Source organism: Dermacentor albipictus, chromosome 7 (assembly GCF_038994185.2).
Source record: "Dermacentor albipictus isolate Rhodes 1998 colony chromosome 7, USDA_Dalb.pri_finalv2, whole genome shotgun sequence".
Lineage (NCBI taxonomy): Eukaryota > Metazoa > Arthropoda > Arachnida > Ixodida > Ixodidae > Dermacentor > Dermacentor albipictus.
The window spans coordinates 111,266,035-111,286,014 of NC_091827.1; the positions used below are offsets into that span (position 1 = coordinate 111,266,035).

Sequence of the window (19,980 nt, forward strand, 5' to 3'; positions counted from 1 at the left end):
GGGTCGTAACCACAGGGACATATCTGGTGGCCCAGTCTAGTAGACAAATAGGCCCCAGGATTGGTGTAAGAGGATGGATGGATCGATGGATGGAACATTGAATGCTCCAGACTACTCGCTGATCGACTGTCTGCGTGTCTTCTAGAAAGTACTAAGCAATTTGCGTCGCACATGCCATCAGATTATACAAGTTTCCATTACCGCAAAGAGCGGATATAGCCATCGATAACATTCGAGAAACTTTCGATAGATGCAGGCGCGTCCTACGCTGGGCCATAACATCCGCTAAAGCGGTGAAAAGCGCTCACCTGACGAAGTTAAACAAGTACACGGTTCATTACAGTAAAACTATAGAATTCTACACTTGCGTTTACAGTACACAGAGGACCCAGGCTGACTTCACGGAAAATAGTGATAAACAGCGGCAGAACATGGAATACCAGTCGAATTAATGAAAGATGGGAAAGATAGTATTACGATATCATCGAGTGATGCTCAAGAGACCAGCCGCAGCGGGAACGACGAAGAAGTTGTTTCGTGCGCTTGGCGCGAGCGAGTGTCGGCCTGGCAGCCTGGCTCCAGTTTAAATAGCCTGTAAATAGCCTTTTCTGTCTGTACACCTTTGTCTGTGTGTCTGTCTGTGCACGTTTGGACCTTCCGTTCCCTATACCACCCGCCATGAATCCACTGCCACTGATGCTCCTGTTCCGAACCTTCGCTACAGCCGCTCGACCTCACCTCGATGCCATCAGTCTCTTTCGCCCCAACCCCGTCGCTTCTCTTCACCGCCTAACGCCTCCCGGATCCAGCCGGAAAACTAGGCACTGCAACTTCTGGAGGTGAAGCTGTGTTGTCGACCCTGCCCTCAAATCCTCTGCTCACGTTACCCACGAACCGAGACATTCTTGACGTTGACGTTGATGGCTATCCTGTCACGGCAATCATCGATGCAGGAACATATATGAAGCGGTATGAGCCTTCGAATAGAAGATGAAGAAGCGCGGGAACCGGGGGGACAGAGGAAGAGAAGAGAGAAGTGAGAATAAAAATGGTAGACAAGGTGGACGCCAGTTCCATAGCAATACTTTCCGTCTATTGTATCCTTTAACTAGGAACGCTACATTATTTTGGCTCAGCCGACAGCGGACTCCAACATGTGGGTGACATTTTTCCTTGAGGAGACCTCCACAGAGAAGATCATCTTTTCGAGATACCAAGCTGAAGAGGAACCAGTGGTGGAACTACCTCGCGAACTCAACTCGGCAGAACTCGTGAACTTGGTTTTAGAGAAGGCTTCCATGGACACTGATGAACTACGTCGGAAGGGTGCTGTAAAAGTGAACTTGCGTCTGGCGATCTTCGACGAATTAGTTCTTCAAGCGATGCGTCGAAAGGACTCTGGATCACAGTCGTCGACGGAAGAGGTGAGCCTCGTTTTCAAAGCTCTTCGGCTACAACAAGAACAGATTTCGCAACAGAACCAGCTGGTGGCATCGCTTATAAGCTTTTTAAACGCTGAGAAGCCGGTGACTAAATTTGTAGAACCCGATGCGTTCGACGGCATGTCTTCACGTCCAGAAGGTTGGCTTGAATTCTATGGATATGCCGCTGGGAAGAACAACTGGCACTCTAATGAGGACAAGATTACTAACATGCGTAGTTACTTAAGCGGTGTTGCACGGAAGTGGTATGATTTGCACATTATTGAAGAGGCTGGCAACTCTTGGAATCAGTGGAAAGAAAAATTTTTGACGACATTCCGAAGCAACCCAGTGCAAAGGTGGGATGCCGCGCTTAATTTCAAATTCAAGCAAGGCTCCCTCGTGGAATATTTCTTTGACAAACGCCGCCTTTTAAAGCTGGCCGAGCCTATGCTTCCTCCTTCTGCCGTAGTAGCACTAATAATGCACGGACTGCACGCGCAAGTCCTGGAGCAAGTGCAAATACGGTCACCTAAAACTATGGACGGGCTCCTGGAGTGCCTTCACGACATACCATTTACTTCAGAAGAAAATATAAGCGCTCGCTCAAGCAGTCACTTCACACGGTCCGGCGCGGATTGGTCAAGCCGTAATCGGCGAGAACCGCGCCGCCTTGCAGGCGGCACAGACACCTTGGGTTGGCGCGCTCCCAGAGGTCGGGTGAATAACGTCGACAGCGACCCTGTCCCCCTACTTTCGGACGCTGAAGAGGCTCCGCCGACAAAAAAACTGATAAACAAGGGTGATCAGTCCGACCCGATGACCACAACTGAGACTGTTTATTTAACTTGCTCTAGCCTACTTCACATCCCTGTCAAAGTGGGAAACAGACACATGATGGCTTTGGTTGACAGCGGTGCTTCTGTGTCTATAATATATGCCAAGCTGGTAGATGCAAGTCACCTGCATAGTGGAAGAGTACTACGGGTGCAAAGCTACGATGGAAAAGTGACAATGCATAATCAGTGGGCCTCAGTAAACATCGAGTTCCAAGGTCATGAAATAGAGAGTGAAGTACTGGTGATTGAGGGGGTGACGTATGACTTTCTGCTATCCAGACCAGATATAAAGAAACTAAAAATCAACGTATACTGGGACGATGCGGTTTTAGTGGAAGGACTATCAAGGCAAGAGACACAGCCGGATAGAAAAGATAACCTGCGAGTTGTCAATTGCGTGGAGGATATTGCAACGACCTATCCTGAACTGGTATGCATAGGAAGCTATCCAGCGGCGATGACGTCACACAAGGTGCCTTTCGAACTAACCGACAGGACCGTCATCCGAAAATCACCTTACAACATGTCAAGAGAGCGCAAGATATGGTTGAAGAAGGAATTGCAGGAGATGCTAGACGCCAATATAATCCGGCCTTCGGTGTCACCCTTCGCCTCTCCCATAACTACTGCGCCGAAAGAAGATGGAACTTTCAGACTGTGCACAGATTACAGGGTTCTCAACCGACAGACAGAACTTATACCATTTCCCATGCCGAAGATAGACACGATTATAGATGAGACAGGTGGTTGCCGATGTTTTTCACGTATTGACTTGTGCAAAGGTTTCTGGCAGATCCCGCTAACCGAAGAAACAAAAATGTACACTGCTTTTATCACGCCCTTCGACCCGTACGAGTATAACTGGCTTTCTTTCGGCTGGAAAAACTCACCAGCATGGTTCCAGAAGATTATGAAGGAAGTTCTGAAGCCTTTCCTAGGTGTCTTTTGTAACGTGTACATAGACGATATTATCGTCTTCTCCAAAACGAGACGGAGCATCAGGAACACCTGTCCCAGGTATTAAATGCCTTGAGCTTGGCACACCTCAAGGTTAATTTTAAGAAAAGTGCGTTCTTTCAAAGAAAAGTGGTGTTTCTTGAAGAGTCTTTGATGGGACTACCAAAAGCAAGAAACAAGAGTCCGTCGAGAGGATATCCCAACTGGTAAAACCATATGACGTACACTCATTGCGTGTGTTTTTGGGATTAGCAGGACATTTCAGGCCCTTCATAAAAGACTTTGCCATCAAAACAAGATGCCTCACGCGCCTAACACAGAAAGAAGTTCCATTTGAGTGGGATGAGGAATGTGAGAGAGTCTAACGTGATCTGGTGCACAGAATCTCTACTGACCCTATTCTACGCATACCAGATTTCACTTTACCCTTTGAACTGTACTGTGTTGTCACCACCTGTGTTGGGGTTAATGCTATGCGGCGTGTGGGTGCTTTGACGTAGCACGGTGGGCTAGATCGACCCGCTTTCCAAATTAGATTACAACCGTTCCTATAAAGGTTATCTCGAACCGGTATCAGAATGAGCGCACGTCATCAACTTTGGTCGTAATCACTCCAGTATTGGCCCGCCCTTGTTTACTAGCCAGCACACGCGGCCAGGCACCCAACCAGGAGAAGTTCGGGGAAAGACCTAAACGAAGCTGCTCTGCTAAAAGGATTTGCCACTTACCACGGGAGCAGGATTTATATACAGAAACGTCTCATAGAAACGTCACTCATCTCTTGAATATGACCCAACCTAAGGGACGTATCGCCAGATGGGTGAACTACTTGCAGCAGTTTGATTTCACCATCTCCCACAGACCTGGACCCCTTTTGACTGATGCAGATGCATTGTCTAGACTGATGATACAGGCCAATAAAGAACAATCGGAAGAAATCAATGAAGTAAAATTGTGGGAAGGCACTGAACAATTAATTTTTATGGCAGGTCGCTATCAAGTCCCGCCAACGCTGGTTCCCAGGGTGCTTTATTTGTACCACGATAGCCCAGAATCTGGAGGACACGACGGATTTTGGCGCACCTACAACAAGCTAGTCAAGAGATTTACGTGGCCTCACATGAAAGAAGGCGTCAATCAATACGTTCGTTCATGCCACATTTGTCAAGTCAACAAAGTGAAATACAAGCAGCCTACGGACGCCTTGATAATACCTTGCCACTCGAACGTGCCTTTTGAAGTTATACACCTGGATTTTGCCGAGCTAAATAAGAAACGCGAAGGAGTCCGAAAAACGCAAGCTTTTCTTCTGGCCATAGATGAGTGCACCAGGATGGTCGCGGCACGGGCAGGACAAGAAGATGCGAATAGTGTCATCGCCCTCCTCCAACGGGATATGTTTAGGACAACCAGGAAGATTGCATGTGTCAACGGACCAGCGTTCAAGAGTGAAAAATTAGCAAGATGGGCTCGAGACCACAATATATCAATCAAATTCTGTGCACCATACCATCCCGCGGCGAATGGGCTTGCAGAGCGTGCTATACGCTATGTGAAGCAATACATCAGGATGTACGATAGTTTCCCTGGTGGATGGAAATGCTCTTTAGAAGCAGCTGTAAGACATCACAATCGCTCCTACACCAGTGGCTTGGGATGCAGCCCGCAGTTCGCTTCTTCAGGAGAGACCCCTATTCTTCAAGCGGACCTTGAACTGGGGCTGTTAGAAAATCTCAAGATCGTCGAGGAAAGGAAACAAAAATCACAGGAGGAGAGGTACCGTAAACGAATGAAAAAAAAAATTGACAAGAGACATTGCTCAGCTATCCCAGACATTCAAGTCACCGACCTCATCCTAGTTAGGAAAGGAGTAAGAGAATCCAGTGCCAAATTTTATGGTCCTTACTCTGTGACAAAGACAGCCACTCAGAAAGGAATATTGAAGGCTGTGTGGTACATTGGTGAACGGGGCTCAGTTGAATGTGCTTCGATTGGAAACATTTTCAAGCGTTACCCCAGGAGGGGTTAGCAAAAGAAACTTGGAAGGGTGAAGCGGTATGAGCCTTCGAATAGAAGATGAAGAAGCGCGGGAACCGGGAGGACAGAGGAAGAGAAGAGAGAAGAGAGAATAAAAATGGTAGACAAGATGGACGCCTGTTCCATAGCAATACTTTCCGTCTATTGTATCCTTTAACTAGGAACGCTACAATATATTTCTATTAGGAGTGCTGCCTTCCGACGACGACTGAAAAAGCTTCTCAGCCCAGCATCGGCATGCATCAGCCGCGTTGCGGATAGCGCTACTGTGCCTATCATCGGCATGTGTATGGCACGCGTCAGCATCGCCGGCCGCCACACTCCTGTCCTCTTCACTCCTATTGTTCATTGCCCCCACTACCTCATTCTCGGCCTCGATTTTCTCTCCGCACATTCTGCTCTTATTGACTGCTCTTCCCGTACCCTTCGCTTTGAGTTGCCGATGCTAGCAGAACCTTCTGACGCACCGCTTACGTCCCACTGGTTTTCTTCGCCTGCAGACAAAGTCAACAGCCTACATTGAACTGTTGTCTCTCCCACCAGTTCCTTATAGCGAGTACCTCGTCACTCCTCTGCCCGACATTCCAATAAGGTATGACGTTACAGTGCCTAACAGTATACCTAATAGTACTGGGAACCGCACTCGCATGCCTGTCCGTAACTTTGGATTGGCAATGCAAATTCTACCGCAAGGAATTTGCCTCGCCACCATTGATTGTCTCAGCGACCAATACGTGGCAGCGTTATCGACCGATGGTTCTCGCGACCTTAGCAGGCCCCTCGCGGCAGCCTCGTGTGACGATCCCAACATAAAGACAATGGTTGCGACGCACCTGTCCTCTGCGCAAGCTGAAGAGCTTTGCCAAGTATTATCGTCCTACCGAGATATTTTCGACTTCGACTATCGCCCTTTAGGCCAGACGCTCGAGGTCAAGCATCGGATTCTTACTGACGATGCTACGCCTATTCACCGACGACCGTATCGAGTTTCTGCATCGGAACACCGAGTAATTCAATACGAAGTCAACAAAATGCTAGATAAAAACATCATTGAGCCTTCTTCCAGTCCCTGGCCGTCACCTGTGGTGTTGGCTAAGAAGTACGGCATGTGGCGCTTCTGTGTAGGCTACCGTCATCTGAACAACATTACCAAGAAGGATGTCTACCAGCTCCCACGTATAGGCGACGCCATTGACTGCCTCCATGGTTCCAGCTAATTCTCTTCTATTGATCTTCGTTCGGGATACTGGCAGATTGCTGTTGACGATATTGACAGAGAAAAAACCGCGTTCATCACACCTGATGTCCTATACCAATTTAAAGTAATACCATTTGGATTATGCAACTCTGCTGCTACCTTCGAGCGTATGATGGACGCCTTGCTCCAAGCTTTCAAACTGGTCCACATGCCTCTGCTACCTCGACGACGTCATTGTGTTCTCGCCAGCGTTCGACACTCACCTTGAATGTCTCACAACAATACTTGATGTATTTCTAAAGGCGAAGCTGCAACTTAACTCGCCCAAATGTAGTTTTGGCCACGGACAAATCACTCTTCTAGGCCATCTCGTTGACGAATCTGGAGTACAGCCTGACCGCGACAAAACTCGCGCTGTCACAGAGTTTCTGGCTCCGAAGACAGCCGCAGACATTCGATGTTTTGTATGGCTATGCTCGTACATTCGTCGTTTCGTTCCAGATTTTGCGACAATTGCTCGACCCCTAACTAATCTTTTGAAGAAAGGCGTACAGTTTTCGTGGAGCACTGGAGAAGCCGCCGCCTTGCCTCGTCTCGTCACTCTTCTAACCTTACCACCCTTTCTCGCCCACTTCGACCCTGATGCCCCTAGAGAATCGCATACAGACGCCAACAGTCATGGCATAGGTGCCGTCTTATCCCAGCGTCAGCGTGGCCAGGATCGCATCATTGCTTATGCGAGCCGCCTCCTAGCACCATCGGAGCGCAACTATTTCATTATGGAACGCAAATGCCTTGCTGTTGTCTGGGCGGTTGCAAAGTTCCGTCCTTACATTTACGGTCGGCCTTTTTCTGTAATCACTGACCGTCATGCTCTCTGCTGGCTCTCATCGATAAAATATCCTACAGGCCGGCTTGGTTGATTACGATTGAGGCTACAAGAATTTTCATATTTTGTGGTGTACAAGTCTGGCCGCCTGCACCAAGACGCTGACAGCTTGTCGCGTTACCATGTTGACGACTCTGACTCCTCCAATATTGCCAGTGCTTCTTTCGTATTCTCTGTATCACAGCTGCTTCATTTCGCCGACGAGCAACGCAGTGACGCCTGCATCAGAGCACTCATCGACCGTTTTGAACACTCTCCGGTCGATGCTACTCTACGCCTCTTCGTCCTCCGCGACGGTACTCTGTACCGTCGTAACCTTCATCCGGACGGCTATGAGTTCCTACTTTGATTACTTAAACACCTCCGCTCTACCCTTCTAGAAGAACTCAACGACGCACCAACGGCAGGATATCTCGGCCTATCTCGAACCTATGACCGTGTACGTCGCCGTTTTTTTTGGCCAGGCCTTGCCCGTTCCGTACGACGTTACGTCACTGCTTGTGAAGTTTTCCAACGACGTAAGAAGCCTTCCCAGCTCCGCGCTGGCTACGTGCAGCCACTCGACATCCCTGCTGAGCCCTTTCATCCTGTCGGCTTAGACCTTCTCGGCCCATTTCCGGAATCTACATCAGGAAACAAGTGGGTTGCAGCCGCGGCGGATTACGTGGCCTGCTACGCCGTAACCCGTGCTATTCCGACCAGTTGCGCAACTCGTGTTGCGGACTTCCTCCTCCGTGATATAATTTTGATGCATGGTGCTCCACGTCAATTTCTAACGGACCATAGCCGTACGTTTTTGGCCAAAGTCATCGACGACATCATGCGTGCCTGCTCAATACGGCATAAATTTACCACCTCCTACCAATCCCAAACGAACGGCCTCACTGAGCACTTGAACCGCACCCTTACAGACATGCTATCGGTATACGTTTCCGATGACCACCCTGCATGGCAGCTGGCTCTACCTTACATTACCTTTGCATACAACTCTTCCCGTCTCGAAATTGCTGGCTTTTCCCCGTTTTACCTCTTCTATGGCCGCGAACCAATGCTACCACTGTACACTGTGCTTTTGTCCGCCACAGCTTCAACTAGCGATTATGCCCGTGATGCGATCGCCCATGCTGGCCATGCTTGCCAACTTGCGCGCGCTCGTCTACAAGTGTCTCAATACAAACAGAAGCAACGCTACGACCTCCGTGACCGTGATGTCCATTTTGTGCCCGGCAGCCTCGTGCTGATTTGTTCACCTTCGCGTAAAGTTGGCCTTTGTGAAAAACCACTTTCTTGTTACACAGGCCCATATCGCGTGCTCCGCAAAGTGACCGATGTCACCTATGAAATCGTTCTAGCCGCGCCCACTACGTCCTCCACTGTAACAAGCAGTGACATTGTCCACGTAGCCCGACTCAAGCCTTACAACTCTCCACGCGCCTTGCATATTTAACAGAACCGTGACGGTGCTTTTGCCGCCGGAGGGGTGGGGGTAGTATTACGATATCATCGAGCGATGCTCAAGAGACGAGTCGCCGCGAGAACGAGGATGACGTTGGTGGGTGCGCTTGGCGCGAGCGAGTGTCAGCCTGGTGGCCTGGCTTTGGTGTATATAGCCTTTGAATAGCCTCTTCTGTCTTTGTCTTTCCACACGCAACAATATCATGCTCAGTGAAAACTTCACCACTTCAAGAGCCAGAGAACTGGGGGAATGCCAACATTAAACTAATCCATCAGAAAGAAGACCTGAAAGAATTCGAAAGTTATAAGCCCATTAGCTTGCTTTCAGTTGTGTATGAAATATTCACTAACATATTTGACTGCAACATCTGGGCAACACTTCAATCACCCAAGAGAACAGGCTGGCGTCATGAAGGAACATTCTACAATTAATCTCGTGCATCTCATCAATGAAGCAATGGGGAAATCGGCGCAGTACAATGAAACTCTGTATATGGCTTTGATGTATTATGAGAAGGAACTTGATTCAGCAAAAATACCACCAGTTACGAGGCATTGCGTAATCCAAGACTGCAGGAGGCATATGTAAATATCTTAGGAAACATCTACAAAGATTCCACAGCCATCTTGGCTCTTCACTGGAAAAGTGAAAAATTGGTTCTCAAGAAACTGGTCAAAGAAGAAGATACAATCTTTCCAATGCTATTCACTGCATTCTTAGAACAAGTATTCATGCTATAAGACTATGAAAGCTAAGTAGGGAGGATCGACGTCGAATATCTCAGCAACCTTCATGTTGCAGGTGACACTGTCCTGTTCAGCATCACTGGAGGTGATTTAGCAAAAATTTATTGAGCACCTTTGCCGAGAAAGTGCAAGAGGGGGACTCAATTTTGGTATGCACAAGACAAAAGCAATGTTCAATAGACTGGCAAGGAAAAAAACAATTCATAATCGCCAGTCCACCTCTACAATGTGTACAGAAGTACGCTTGTTTGGGTGAGTTACTCACAGAAGACCCTTATCATGAGATGTAAATTTACAAATAAAAGCGGGTTGGAGCGTATAGGGTAGGAATAACCGAATCCTGACGGCAAGCTTACCCCTACTGTTGAAAAGAAAAGTGTTTTATCATTGCGTTCTACTGCTGGTAACATATTGGCAAAGTGAGTGAGTGAGTGCGAACTTTATTTAGGTCATGAGGAGAAAGCATTAAATCAATCGGGCGGCTCCACCCAGGTCGTGGCCGGTAGACAGAGTCCTTCGGCGAAGGCCCGGGCCCTCTGGGTAGCGTTGAGCTAAGCGATGAGCTCTGGGCTTCTGAGCGCTGAGTCCCAGGAGGTCTGGCCAGGAAAGTCGGTGCCCGCGTTGGTAGGGCACAACCAGAGCATGTATTTGAAGTTGTATTCGTGGCCGCAGTGTGGATATTCACAAGAAAGGTCTGGATTGATCCTGCTCAGTGTCGTTGGTGTGTTATATGTTATAGTTCGCAACTGTCTGTAAGTGACGGCTTGTGCTTTTTTGAGATTTGGTGAAGAGGAGAAAGAATTCTTCGTCCTAACCTATGACACAAAGTGATTTCATGGTATGACACGAGAGGGTATTTCTTGTCTAGGTCCATCTAGGCTAGCTCGAAGTGAGGAGGCGGACCGAAGATGAGGAATGCGAGCTCTCGCGCTAGTTGATGTGCCCGCTTGTTCGGATTACAGTCAGGACGTTTGGAAATGTTGGCCATGTGGGCGGGCAACCATGTGACGTCTGGGGACGTGAGGTTGTAATCTCCTGTTTCTGGGAAGAAGATTTTGTTGACAACCGTACCTGCTCTCCAAGAGACGAGGGCTAACAAATAGGTCCATATGGCTGTTCTTGTATCCGCGTAAATGACGAAGGCTTCTTTGCAGCTTCGAAGGGCAACCGCGATAGCCATTGTTGTGCTTCATGGGTGAAGTTGGTAACTACCGTGGCTGCGCTGTCGAGTGAGGCTTGGGCGTCCACCACAGAGACTGCGTAGGCGCTTTGATTCTAATATCTGGCCGCGTCAACGAAGATGACTTAGTTTCGTTACGTTTCATGTTGTCAAGTGTCGCCTTGGTTCTAGCTTTTCTCCGCCTTTCTTTATGGATCAGGTGTGTGTTTCTTGGGATTGGAACAACTGTCATTGCCGTCTTGGCGTTTGTGCATGGTTGCGACTTCTCAGGTGGCACGAACAGGGGCTGTATGCCTGCTTCTAGTACGATTTCTGTGCCCGCCCTTGTGAGTGAGGGCCGACTAATTTGGGCGTTGGGCTGCCAGCGCGTCAGCAAAGTACCGCGGAATCGTGCCTTCTATCACGTAGAATTGAACGAGCCTTTCGATGGTTAGCCGGGCATTACGCTTGGTCGGTGTGTTGCTGTCGGCGAATAGGTGCTTGAGAAGGCTCCACTTGCTGCCCCTTCTAATTTTACCGTCCGCCACGTTACACACCTCGTCCCAAAGCTGCGAACTCAACTTCTTGAAGTGTTGTTTGATCTTTTTGTGGATTGCCGTTAATTTTGACCTAAGCTTTTCGTTTAGCTCCTGCTGTTTCCTTCTTTATCATAACGCATTCTTGGCCTCCGGGAGGTGTGCGAGTCTGGACTTCGTGACTGGCACCTCCAGGTCTGTGCTTATTTCTTCAGTCACGTTGCCCACCATAATCTTTAGATTTTCCAAGAGCTCTTCGAAGGTTTCTTGTCTTTCCTCATTACCCCTCCTTTTTGGGAAGAGGTCCCGCCGACATGGGTGTAAGTCTTGGGAGCAGTGCGTGTGATGCGGATATTGATTTCTAGAGTGAAATGGTCACTGCCAAAGCCCTCTTGCACGTTGTCCCACGAGCCGCCTGCGTTTCCGAGAAATGTCAGGTCCTAGGTGATGTCTCTTTCAACCGAGTTACCTCTGCGTGACGGGAACCTTGAGTGCGTGTTGAGGTTCATGCCTAGGGTTTCAGCACACTCGTCGAGATTATTCCCTTTCCTGTCATTATTGGCATCGCACAAGACAGTGTTGTGCGCGTTGAAATCTCCGGCAACGATCAGTGGCCTGTCCTTTCCGTGCGACGTGGCCGATGTGAGAAATTCATGAAACTCTGTCAATCGCGGAACTGTTCACGTTTAGTATGTAAAGGTTGGCCTTTGACTCCCGACTGGGATGGATTTCTGTGAGCATAGATTCCAGGCATTTCTGTATGTCGGGGTGTCCCCTTCCACAAAGCTGACGTATTTGCGGATGAGGCTGGCAATGCACCTGGCTACACTTACAGAATTACACTTACAGAATTGGTGCCAAGGAAGAGATACACAGTCGAGGACGTCATAATATTAGGTAGAGTTATCAAATTAGGCAATTGGCAGGCGCGAGTTCAAATCAGCTAGTGCAAGACAGAGGAAATTTCAGACCACTGGAAGAGGCACTTTTCCTGTAGGGGACACCAAAATAGACTGATGATGACGATTGTGTCGGTGGTTTGTGTATGTTGCCAGTTAGAGAATATTTTTCAGAATGAGGCAAAGGTCCCATGAAGCGTTGTCACGAGTTTGGAATTCCAGTTTCATTTTACAATCCTTTATAATGGGCAATTTTTGCCTGCGATGAAACGTAATGTATTGTTGATTATGTGAAGTTTTTATATGGAAAATATTTTAGAAAAATAACCTAATGGAAAGTACTAATTTTTTTTCTGTTCAGCGAACAGAACCTACCTCTGCCTAGGTAAGTAAATATTTCTAATTAATAGTCTTTCTGCTCGTTTTGGTTTTACTGCTATTAGGTTAACAGTGCTTTTCTCCTTTAGTTCATGTCTCACATTATTCTGTTTTTATCATTTTACCACTAAATAATATCCACTGCTGTATGATTACTGTCGCTGTTTATATTGCGATAGCAATTAAGCGAACACTCCAGACAATTTCGGCTGTTGCCGTTGCCATGATGTTCCGTACAAAGTCCAAGTGGATAACAAGTGGATAACACAGTGGATTGCACCAGCGAAAGCTTGCGAGGGGAGCCGATTATCAGTGGCCCAATATCGCCCGCGTGAAATGAAGGAAAGCGAGGAGGAAGTGCACCGCTCTCCGGCACCTAACGTTAACAGGCACCGATGGGCGGGGAGGGTGGCGTCGGGCGGTCGCATGGCCCTACCTTGAAAGCGATCTGCCTGGTGGGCAGAGTCTACGCATGGGGCCGGCACGTAGGTTTGTGTGTGATGTGTATTCTCGGTGCGCAGTTTGTGCTGAAGCGCTGGACAGCACGAAGGTCACTTCGCTCGCTGCTGCTGCAGTGTTTCCAGTGTCAGCATTTTGACGGCGAATGTCCGAGGTCATACATTGTGATGTGTTCATATTTAATATGCGCGATGACACCCTGCGCCCTATAATGTAAAACTATTCGAATCTCCTGGCGTCCAATCTCACCCTCTCCTTGTTTATAGGAGGCCACTTGTGTTAGCTTTAAAAATAGATAGCATTGACTACCTTGAGCGTTTTTTCTTATCTAATAGCCTGACACAATGCGAGGAGCCCCACATGTGGAGATAGTTTCGATGGGGTCGAGCCAGTGCAGTAAAAACGGATAACCGGGAAAGGATGGTGGTGCGGACGTCTGCGATTGGTCCACTCCCCCTTACTTAGCTTGCGGTGGCTGGCCTAAAATAGCGGCGGCATACAACGGAAGGTTAAGAAAGCCGTTAAAACGGATCCTTAGCAAAGTGTTGACAGAGCTATGTAGTAAACGTGCCGATAGGGCTCTATAACGGTAAAGTGCCACACAGGAAGCTTTATTGCACGCAAATAAAAATCTGCTCACAGGCAGCTGCAAGTAGTCAGTGCCTTAGCAATCGGCCGGAAGTCATCTTCAATTCCTTTCGGAACGGGAAACTGTCAGGCTATTCTGAAAAAAATTCACTTTTGTTGGGCATATAATGCATCTTTAATGCGTACCCGTCACTTTCCCGTGGAGAGTTTTCGTGGCTTTGTGACGTCACGTTACAGACATGCGAAGTGGGCGCAGCCCTAAGACATTTCAGTAATAACAAAAGACTATTGGTGAGAAAGCTCTAAGTCAGCAATTCATAATTTTTCTATATTCAGTCTATTCATGTGTAATCAGTGTGTACACGTTGGATCAGATGGGGAACTATCATGGTTTTCGTGACGTCACCTGCCAGACAGGCGAAATGGGGCTGACTTGAACATTTTTCGAACAATCATGGAGGGTTTCTTGAAGAGACGCAATAGAAACGTTTCGAATAACTTCACGTGATTGCGCCTCATGATTGTTAATTTAGTTAGCCAGCAAATGTTGAGAAGTTGATACGGCCGATAAAAGTACAATCCTTACTTCGCATAGCTGTCTGCTAATTTGCTATCGCAATCGATTCTTCGCATTCGAAACTGCGACTTTTTGTAATAACCGGCGAAAGTTGTATCTAATAAATGAAATCGCTGCACCAGTGTCGCCGAAGGCACGTGCGACGAAGGCATGCCGTTCACGTAGACGTTGAATACATTCGTCGGAGAGGAGACAGGTGTAGAGTCAATTTCGAGCAGCGGTCAGCAAGAGGTCGATGGTCTGAGCACGGGGATGCATGGTCAGGGTTTCATGACGCAGAGGACATTGTGTATGGTGAAACATACCGGTTAGGTCAAAAGTCTGGGCGATATGACACAACGCTGCGACGGCAGAATCATGTATTGTGGCTAGATAAGCCACACTAAAAAAATCCTAGTTCTTGCGGGTGTACCATCGTCTACTGCTAGGTGAGTACCTCGCCTGAATGAAGTGAAGAGCTGCATTAATGGCGAGAAAGTCTGATGTGGTGGCCATGTGACAGCCCCGGCCTAGGTGAGGCGCACATTCATGAGGGGTGCATGTATCTCGGCATAGGCAACAGGTATCACCACCGGCGGGCGCACGCGGGCACAAAGTATAGCTCCATCAGCTGGTCCCTGTATCACCTGCCGAAACTATAGGTGCGAAGACGAAGGCGGATTTCCGGCAGAGGAATGCGGCGAAAATTGCCGAGTGACATTCTGCCGACGAACTTTCTTTTTTCCTTGAGAGAGCAATAGGTCAAGGTAATGAGCGTTCGCAAAGTTCGATATGGCTTCTTCTGGTGCAGATAGGCACGGCTTAAGAAGAAGCTGCCTGCTGAACTCATTTAAGCTTTAACAAAGCTTAATGGTCTCAGAGACAGTGTCAGCGGTAATAGACAGAAGCATCTGAAAGACATCTTCGGAAATGTTTTTCATGATGTGGTGCACCTCGTCCGCCTCCATCGAGTTGAAACGTCTACCGCGGTCGACATAGTCCTCTGTGTAGATCAAGAAAACATTAGCAGTTTGTTGCAATCGACCTCGTCGACGTTGTTCTGCACCAATCTTGCACAGAGCACTTCGGTCAAAGACGTTTGTGGAGCTTAACTTGAACCTGGCGCTCGTGCGAAGATTGACAACTTGGTTTTTTAACCAGATTGACGACAACTGTTAAATAAAAGTTGAAGCTATGGAGATGAAGGGTGTCATCCTATCTCTTCCTATTGCTAGCGTTCTTAAGTGATCTCAACCAATTTTCCACGTCGTTGTCATCCAAGCCCCTGAAGATTGCAAGATATCGCTGTCGGAGGACAGAAGCACAAAAACTGGCAAAGCCGGTGGTGTAGTCTGGCTGGCGTCGTCTGGTATGATGGACGGGAGAGTTCTGCCGCTCAATGCCATAGTTGAGAAGAACAGCAGAGACGTCCGTCACAATATTAGGCGAGATAATTACTGGCCACAGGAGCAACAACACCATTTTCTTCAAACTTATCAAGGCTCCAGAAGCGCGAGCACCGCGATCAGCGGAGAGATGGGGATGTGGCTAGAGTGCACGGACTTTTTCTGCACTACCATTTATGTATTTATTGATTTATTTATATATTTTACTGTTCGTTTTCAATCGCAATTGCAAAAATAAGCTTTGTAAATAAGCAAAACCAGGCGAAGAACATGGCAACCATTGAACAGCCAATCAAAATGGCCTAAGAATGTGTTGCTGCGTCTCATGGGACATTTGAGCACAGTAACAAATTCAAATACTTAATGATTACGGGAAACAGCTTGTACTTGAAGCTGTCATTGTGCCAAATAGTAGGAGATATGTATGTTCCTTGCACGTGCCTTCACGCTTCAGAAAACGAGATTTCAAAGCACTTTCATTATTTTGTTCTTACGGGAACATGAATAACCTGAAAGTTAAGTATGAATGTCTCGGCTTTGTTCTTGCTTTATTGCTTATTTAAGGTTTATTTCTAAGCCAATTTTTCTTATCGAGTATGCGTGATCCAAATAGTTCGATATGTCAGTAGCCAATTATTATTTCTACCTTCTAGTCTTGCCAGAGTGGCGAGTATCCCTAATTCTGCGGTAGAAGGTACATTCTGGTCATTACTAAAAATAAAGCTCTAGGCCAGTATAAGATGCACAATTTGAGACAAGTTGTTCCACTTATGAGTCCTGCCTAATTTTCGAATTATAAAGATAGACCTAAATATCTGTTTAACAGCTTAGGTTGTAATTTCGGTAGAAAAGTAAACGGAGGTTACGGTTCTCTGAAGTGTCTTTTCAGCATACAATAAAGCTTGTCTACATATTGCCAGCGTAGACCTAGAGTAAATGTGGCGCTTGAGTATTTACATATTTTGGCTTGATCAAGTTCATGGCTAGTCGAACTATTCTTACCCGCCGTGATTGCTTAGTGGTTATGGTCTTGGACCAGGAGGGGGGAGGGGGGTGCTGTGGATTGACCAGCTTTACGACCCCCCTCACCCCACATACATGTGTGCATATATATATATATGTATATATATATGTGTGTGTGTGTGTGTGTGTGTGTGTGTGTGTGTGTGTGTGTGTGTGTGTGTGTGTGTGTGTGTGTGTGTGTGTGTGTGTGTGTGTGTGTGCCAGAAAAAAAGCAGTTCTGGGTCCGGGTTTATATTCACATCGAAATAGACGCGCGTATGAAGCGGTTTATTGACGTTTCGGCCGGGGTCCGGCCGTCATCAGAATTCATTGCATGGTGTGAGTACAGTTAATATGCATGTGCTTATCAACCAAATGAAGATAGGTTTACATGAGAAACGAATAAAATGGGCGAACAAGATGCTTCCGAATCGTTGAAAGGATAGCTGACACGTGTATAGTGAGTGAGTGAATAAACTTTTATTTGGTCCAGCAAAGCGCGATAAAACGCGCACCTGGCTAATCCCACGACGGGACTGACAGATCTAGTCTGCCGGCCCGATCGCGGGCGCGCTGGACGGCCAGGATTTGATCCTCAAAGACGGGACTTCGCAGGAGGGCGTCCCACTCTTCCTTGGTGAACTTCGGGCCCAGCGACCCGCACTCCCAGAGCATATGAGGCAACGTAGCTACCTCACCACAGGCCACGCAAGAACAATTGGTATAAATCTCTGGATATATGCTATTAAGGGTCACCGGATTTGGGTACGAGTTCGTTTGCAGAAGTCTTAGTGTGACCGCCTGCGGCCTGCTTAACTTGGAGTGAGGCGGGGGGAAGACCCTTCTCTCTAAGTAGAAGAATTTAGTTAGTTCGTTGTGTGTGAGAGGAGCGTCTCGGTGTCCGGGGAGAGAGTCGCCCGACCCGAGGGCAGCGCGGTCGGTAAAGCCACGCGCAGCCTCGTGGGCAGACTCGTTGAGGTTCAGAGGAACCCCCTCAATCGCCCCCACGTGTGCAGGGAACCAAAAAATCGAGTGCATGGAGGTGTTGCCGTGTTTGGCGCCTTTCAGAATTTGAACTACCTGCCCGGCTACCCGGCCTTTCTGGAATGCCCTGATGGCGGCTTTCGAATCGCTATACACCCTGTCTCTCCGACCGTCTTGCATGGCGAGTGCAATGGCCACTTGCTCGGCCACGTCTGGGTTCGTCGTCCGGACGGAAGCACAGTTGATAACTTTACCCAGCGTGTCAACGACGGAAACCGCAAAAGCCTTGCCGTCTCGGTATGCAGCTGCGTCCACGAAGCTTGCTGCGATTTTGTCCCTGTTTACTTGCTTTAGCATATTCAATGCTCTTGCCTTGCGACGACCTGCGTTCTGAACGGGATGAACGTTGCGGGGCAAAGGGGCGACCACGATCTTCTCCCCTATTTCTCTGGGGATTTGGGTGTCTTCAGCCAAGTTCTTGGTTGGTGCGAGTCCGAGTTCCTCGAGGATACGCCTGCCGGCCGGCGTGGTGGACAGCCGAGTTAGCTGGGCCCGTTCCTGAGCCTCGGCTATCTCCTCCATGGTGTTGTGTACGCCGAGCCGAAGCAGGTCCTCTGTATGCGTTCGGACGGGCAGCCCGAAGGCTCTCTTGAAGAATTTTCTAATGAGGGCATTACGCTTTTCCCGCTCGGCTCTGAGCCAGTTGTGCATGGCCACCGTGTAGGTGAAGTGACACAGCACAAAGGCGTTGATGAGCCGAAACAGGTTGTCCTCCTTGAGGCCACGATGTCTGTTCGTGACGCTTCGGACAAGGCGAAAAGCATTGTCGGTTTTCGCAATTATCTTGCGTAACGCAGTGCCGTTGCCGCCGCGTGATTCTATAAACATACCCAGGACTCTGATGGTGTCGACCCGGGGTATCGGGTAACCGCTCCGAGTGAACAGGTGAATGTCACTTTCCGAGACCGGTTTCCAGCCCTTGGGTCTGCGCCCTTTTTCTTTTATATAAAGGAGAAGCTCAGATTTAGTCGGGGAGCATCTGAGTCCGGTGGGTAGCAGGTACTGCTCCGTGACGTCTACCGCCTCTTGCATGGCGCTTTCCACTTGCCCTTCGCTACCGCCGGTGCACCAGATGGTGATGTCGTCTGCGTAGATGGTGTGTTTGATACCTTCAACTTGGGCCAGATTCCTCGAGAGGCCGATCATGCAGATGTTGAAGAGTGCAGGAGAAATGATTGAGCCTTGCGGCGTGCCCCGTGGGCCCAGGAGCAACTCGTCGGAGACAAAGTCGCCGATCCGCAGCTTCGCTTTCCTCCCCGTCAGGAACGAACGGACGTAGTTATATAGTCTGGGGCCCAGCTCGAGGTCTGCCACGGAGGCCAGAATGTATTCGTGGAGAACGTTGTCAAAGGCTTTCTCGAGGTCGAGTCCGAGCAGGGCCCTGGTGTCTCTGGTACTGCCGTCGATGATTTCATGTTTGATCATCTTCATGGCGTCCTGCGACGAGAGGCCGGCACGAAAGCCAATCATGTTGTGAGTATAGATGTTGTTCTCTTCGAGATATCTGTTTAGTCTGTTGAGGACGACATGCTCCGCCACTTTCCCAACGCAGGAGGTGAGAGAGATCGGTCGGAGGTTGTCCACGTTCGGAGCCTTGCCGGGTTTGGGGATCAGGACGACGTTGGCGGTCTTCCATTGCTCTGGGACGCTGCCGTTTTTCCAGGTCTCGTTGATCTTTTCGGTGAGGTATGCGATCGAACCGTCGTCAAGATTCCGCAGCATCTTGTTGGTGATTCTGTCGGCACCTGGCGCACACTTCCCCTTGAGCGCGAAAATTGCTTGCCTAATTTCCCCCACGGTAAAGTCTTCGTCCAATTCCGGACGGCTTGGGCCGAGGTAGTCAGGAAACCGGTCTTCCTCGTTTCCACGCTTTATGGGAAGGTATTTCTCTATGAGCTTGGCAACCAGCTCGTCCCCGAAACAGGATGTGGTAGCTTCGTGCAGGGCTCTGGCGAGCGTGTGTCTCTGACTGGATCTGGTGCTGCCCTCGTCGAGGAGATGTTTAAGCATGCCCCAGGACTTGCCGTTACGCATCTGCCCGTCTATCGAGTCACAGACCTCGTCCCATTGCTGCTTGCCGAGGGTCCGACAGTGATCTTCGATGGCCTTCTTAAGCTCGGAGATCTTTTTCCTCAATCTTCGGTTAAACCTTTGTCCCTTCCATCTTAGAAGCAGCGCCTGCTTGGCCTCGATCAGATGGGCCAGCCTACTGTCCATCTTTTCTACCTCCAGGTCGCTGACGATCTTCTTAGTGGATGACTCGGCGTCACTCTTGATTCGCTCGCACCAATCTTCCAGGTCTTTGGGGATGGGTGCGCTGTCGTTGCCGCGGAGCTTGCGAAAAAGGTCCCAGTCCGTGACAGTGAATTCCCTGGATTTACTTTGGGTGACTTCGAAGCGGGTCTCGAGC

General features: G+C 48.7%; 1 protein-coding gene across 5 annotated transcripts in view; it reads left to right on the forward strand.

Annotated features, from left to right (window-relative positions):
• LOC135896883 (uncharacterized) overlaps window positions 1-19,980 on the forward strand; it is a 171,979-nt gene that overhangs the window by 108,044 nt on the left and 43,955 nt on the right. For 3 of the 5 annotated variants that reach the window (XM_065425379.1, XM_065425382.1, XM_065425384.1), the window contains one exon: window positions 12,499-12,522. The exons of the other annotated variants lie outside the window; for them this stretch is intronic. In XM_065425379.1, coding sequence (XP_065281451.1) covers window positions 12,499-12,522 — 24 coding nt within the window. The remainder of the gene's footprint in view (window positions 1-12,498; window positions 12,523-19,980) is intronic. 5 annotated transcript variants of the gene reach the window in all.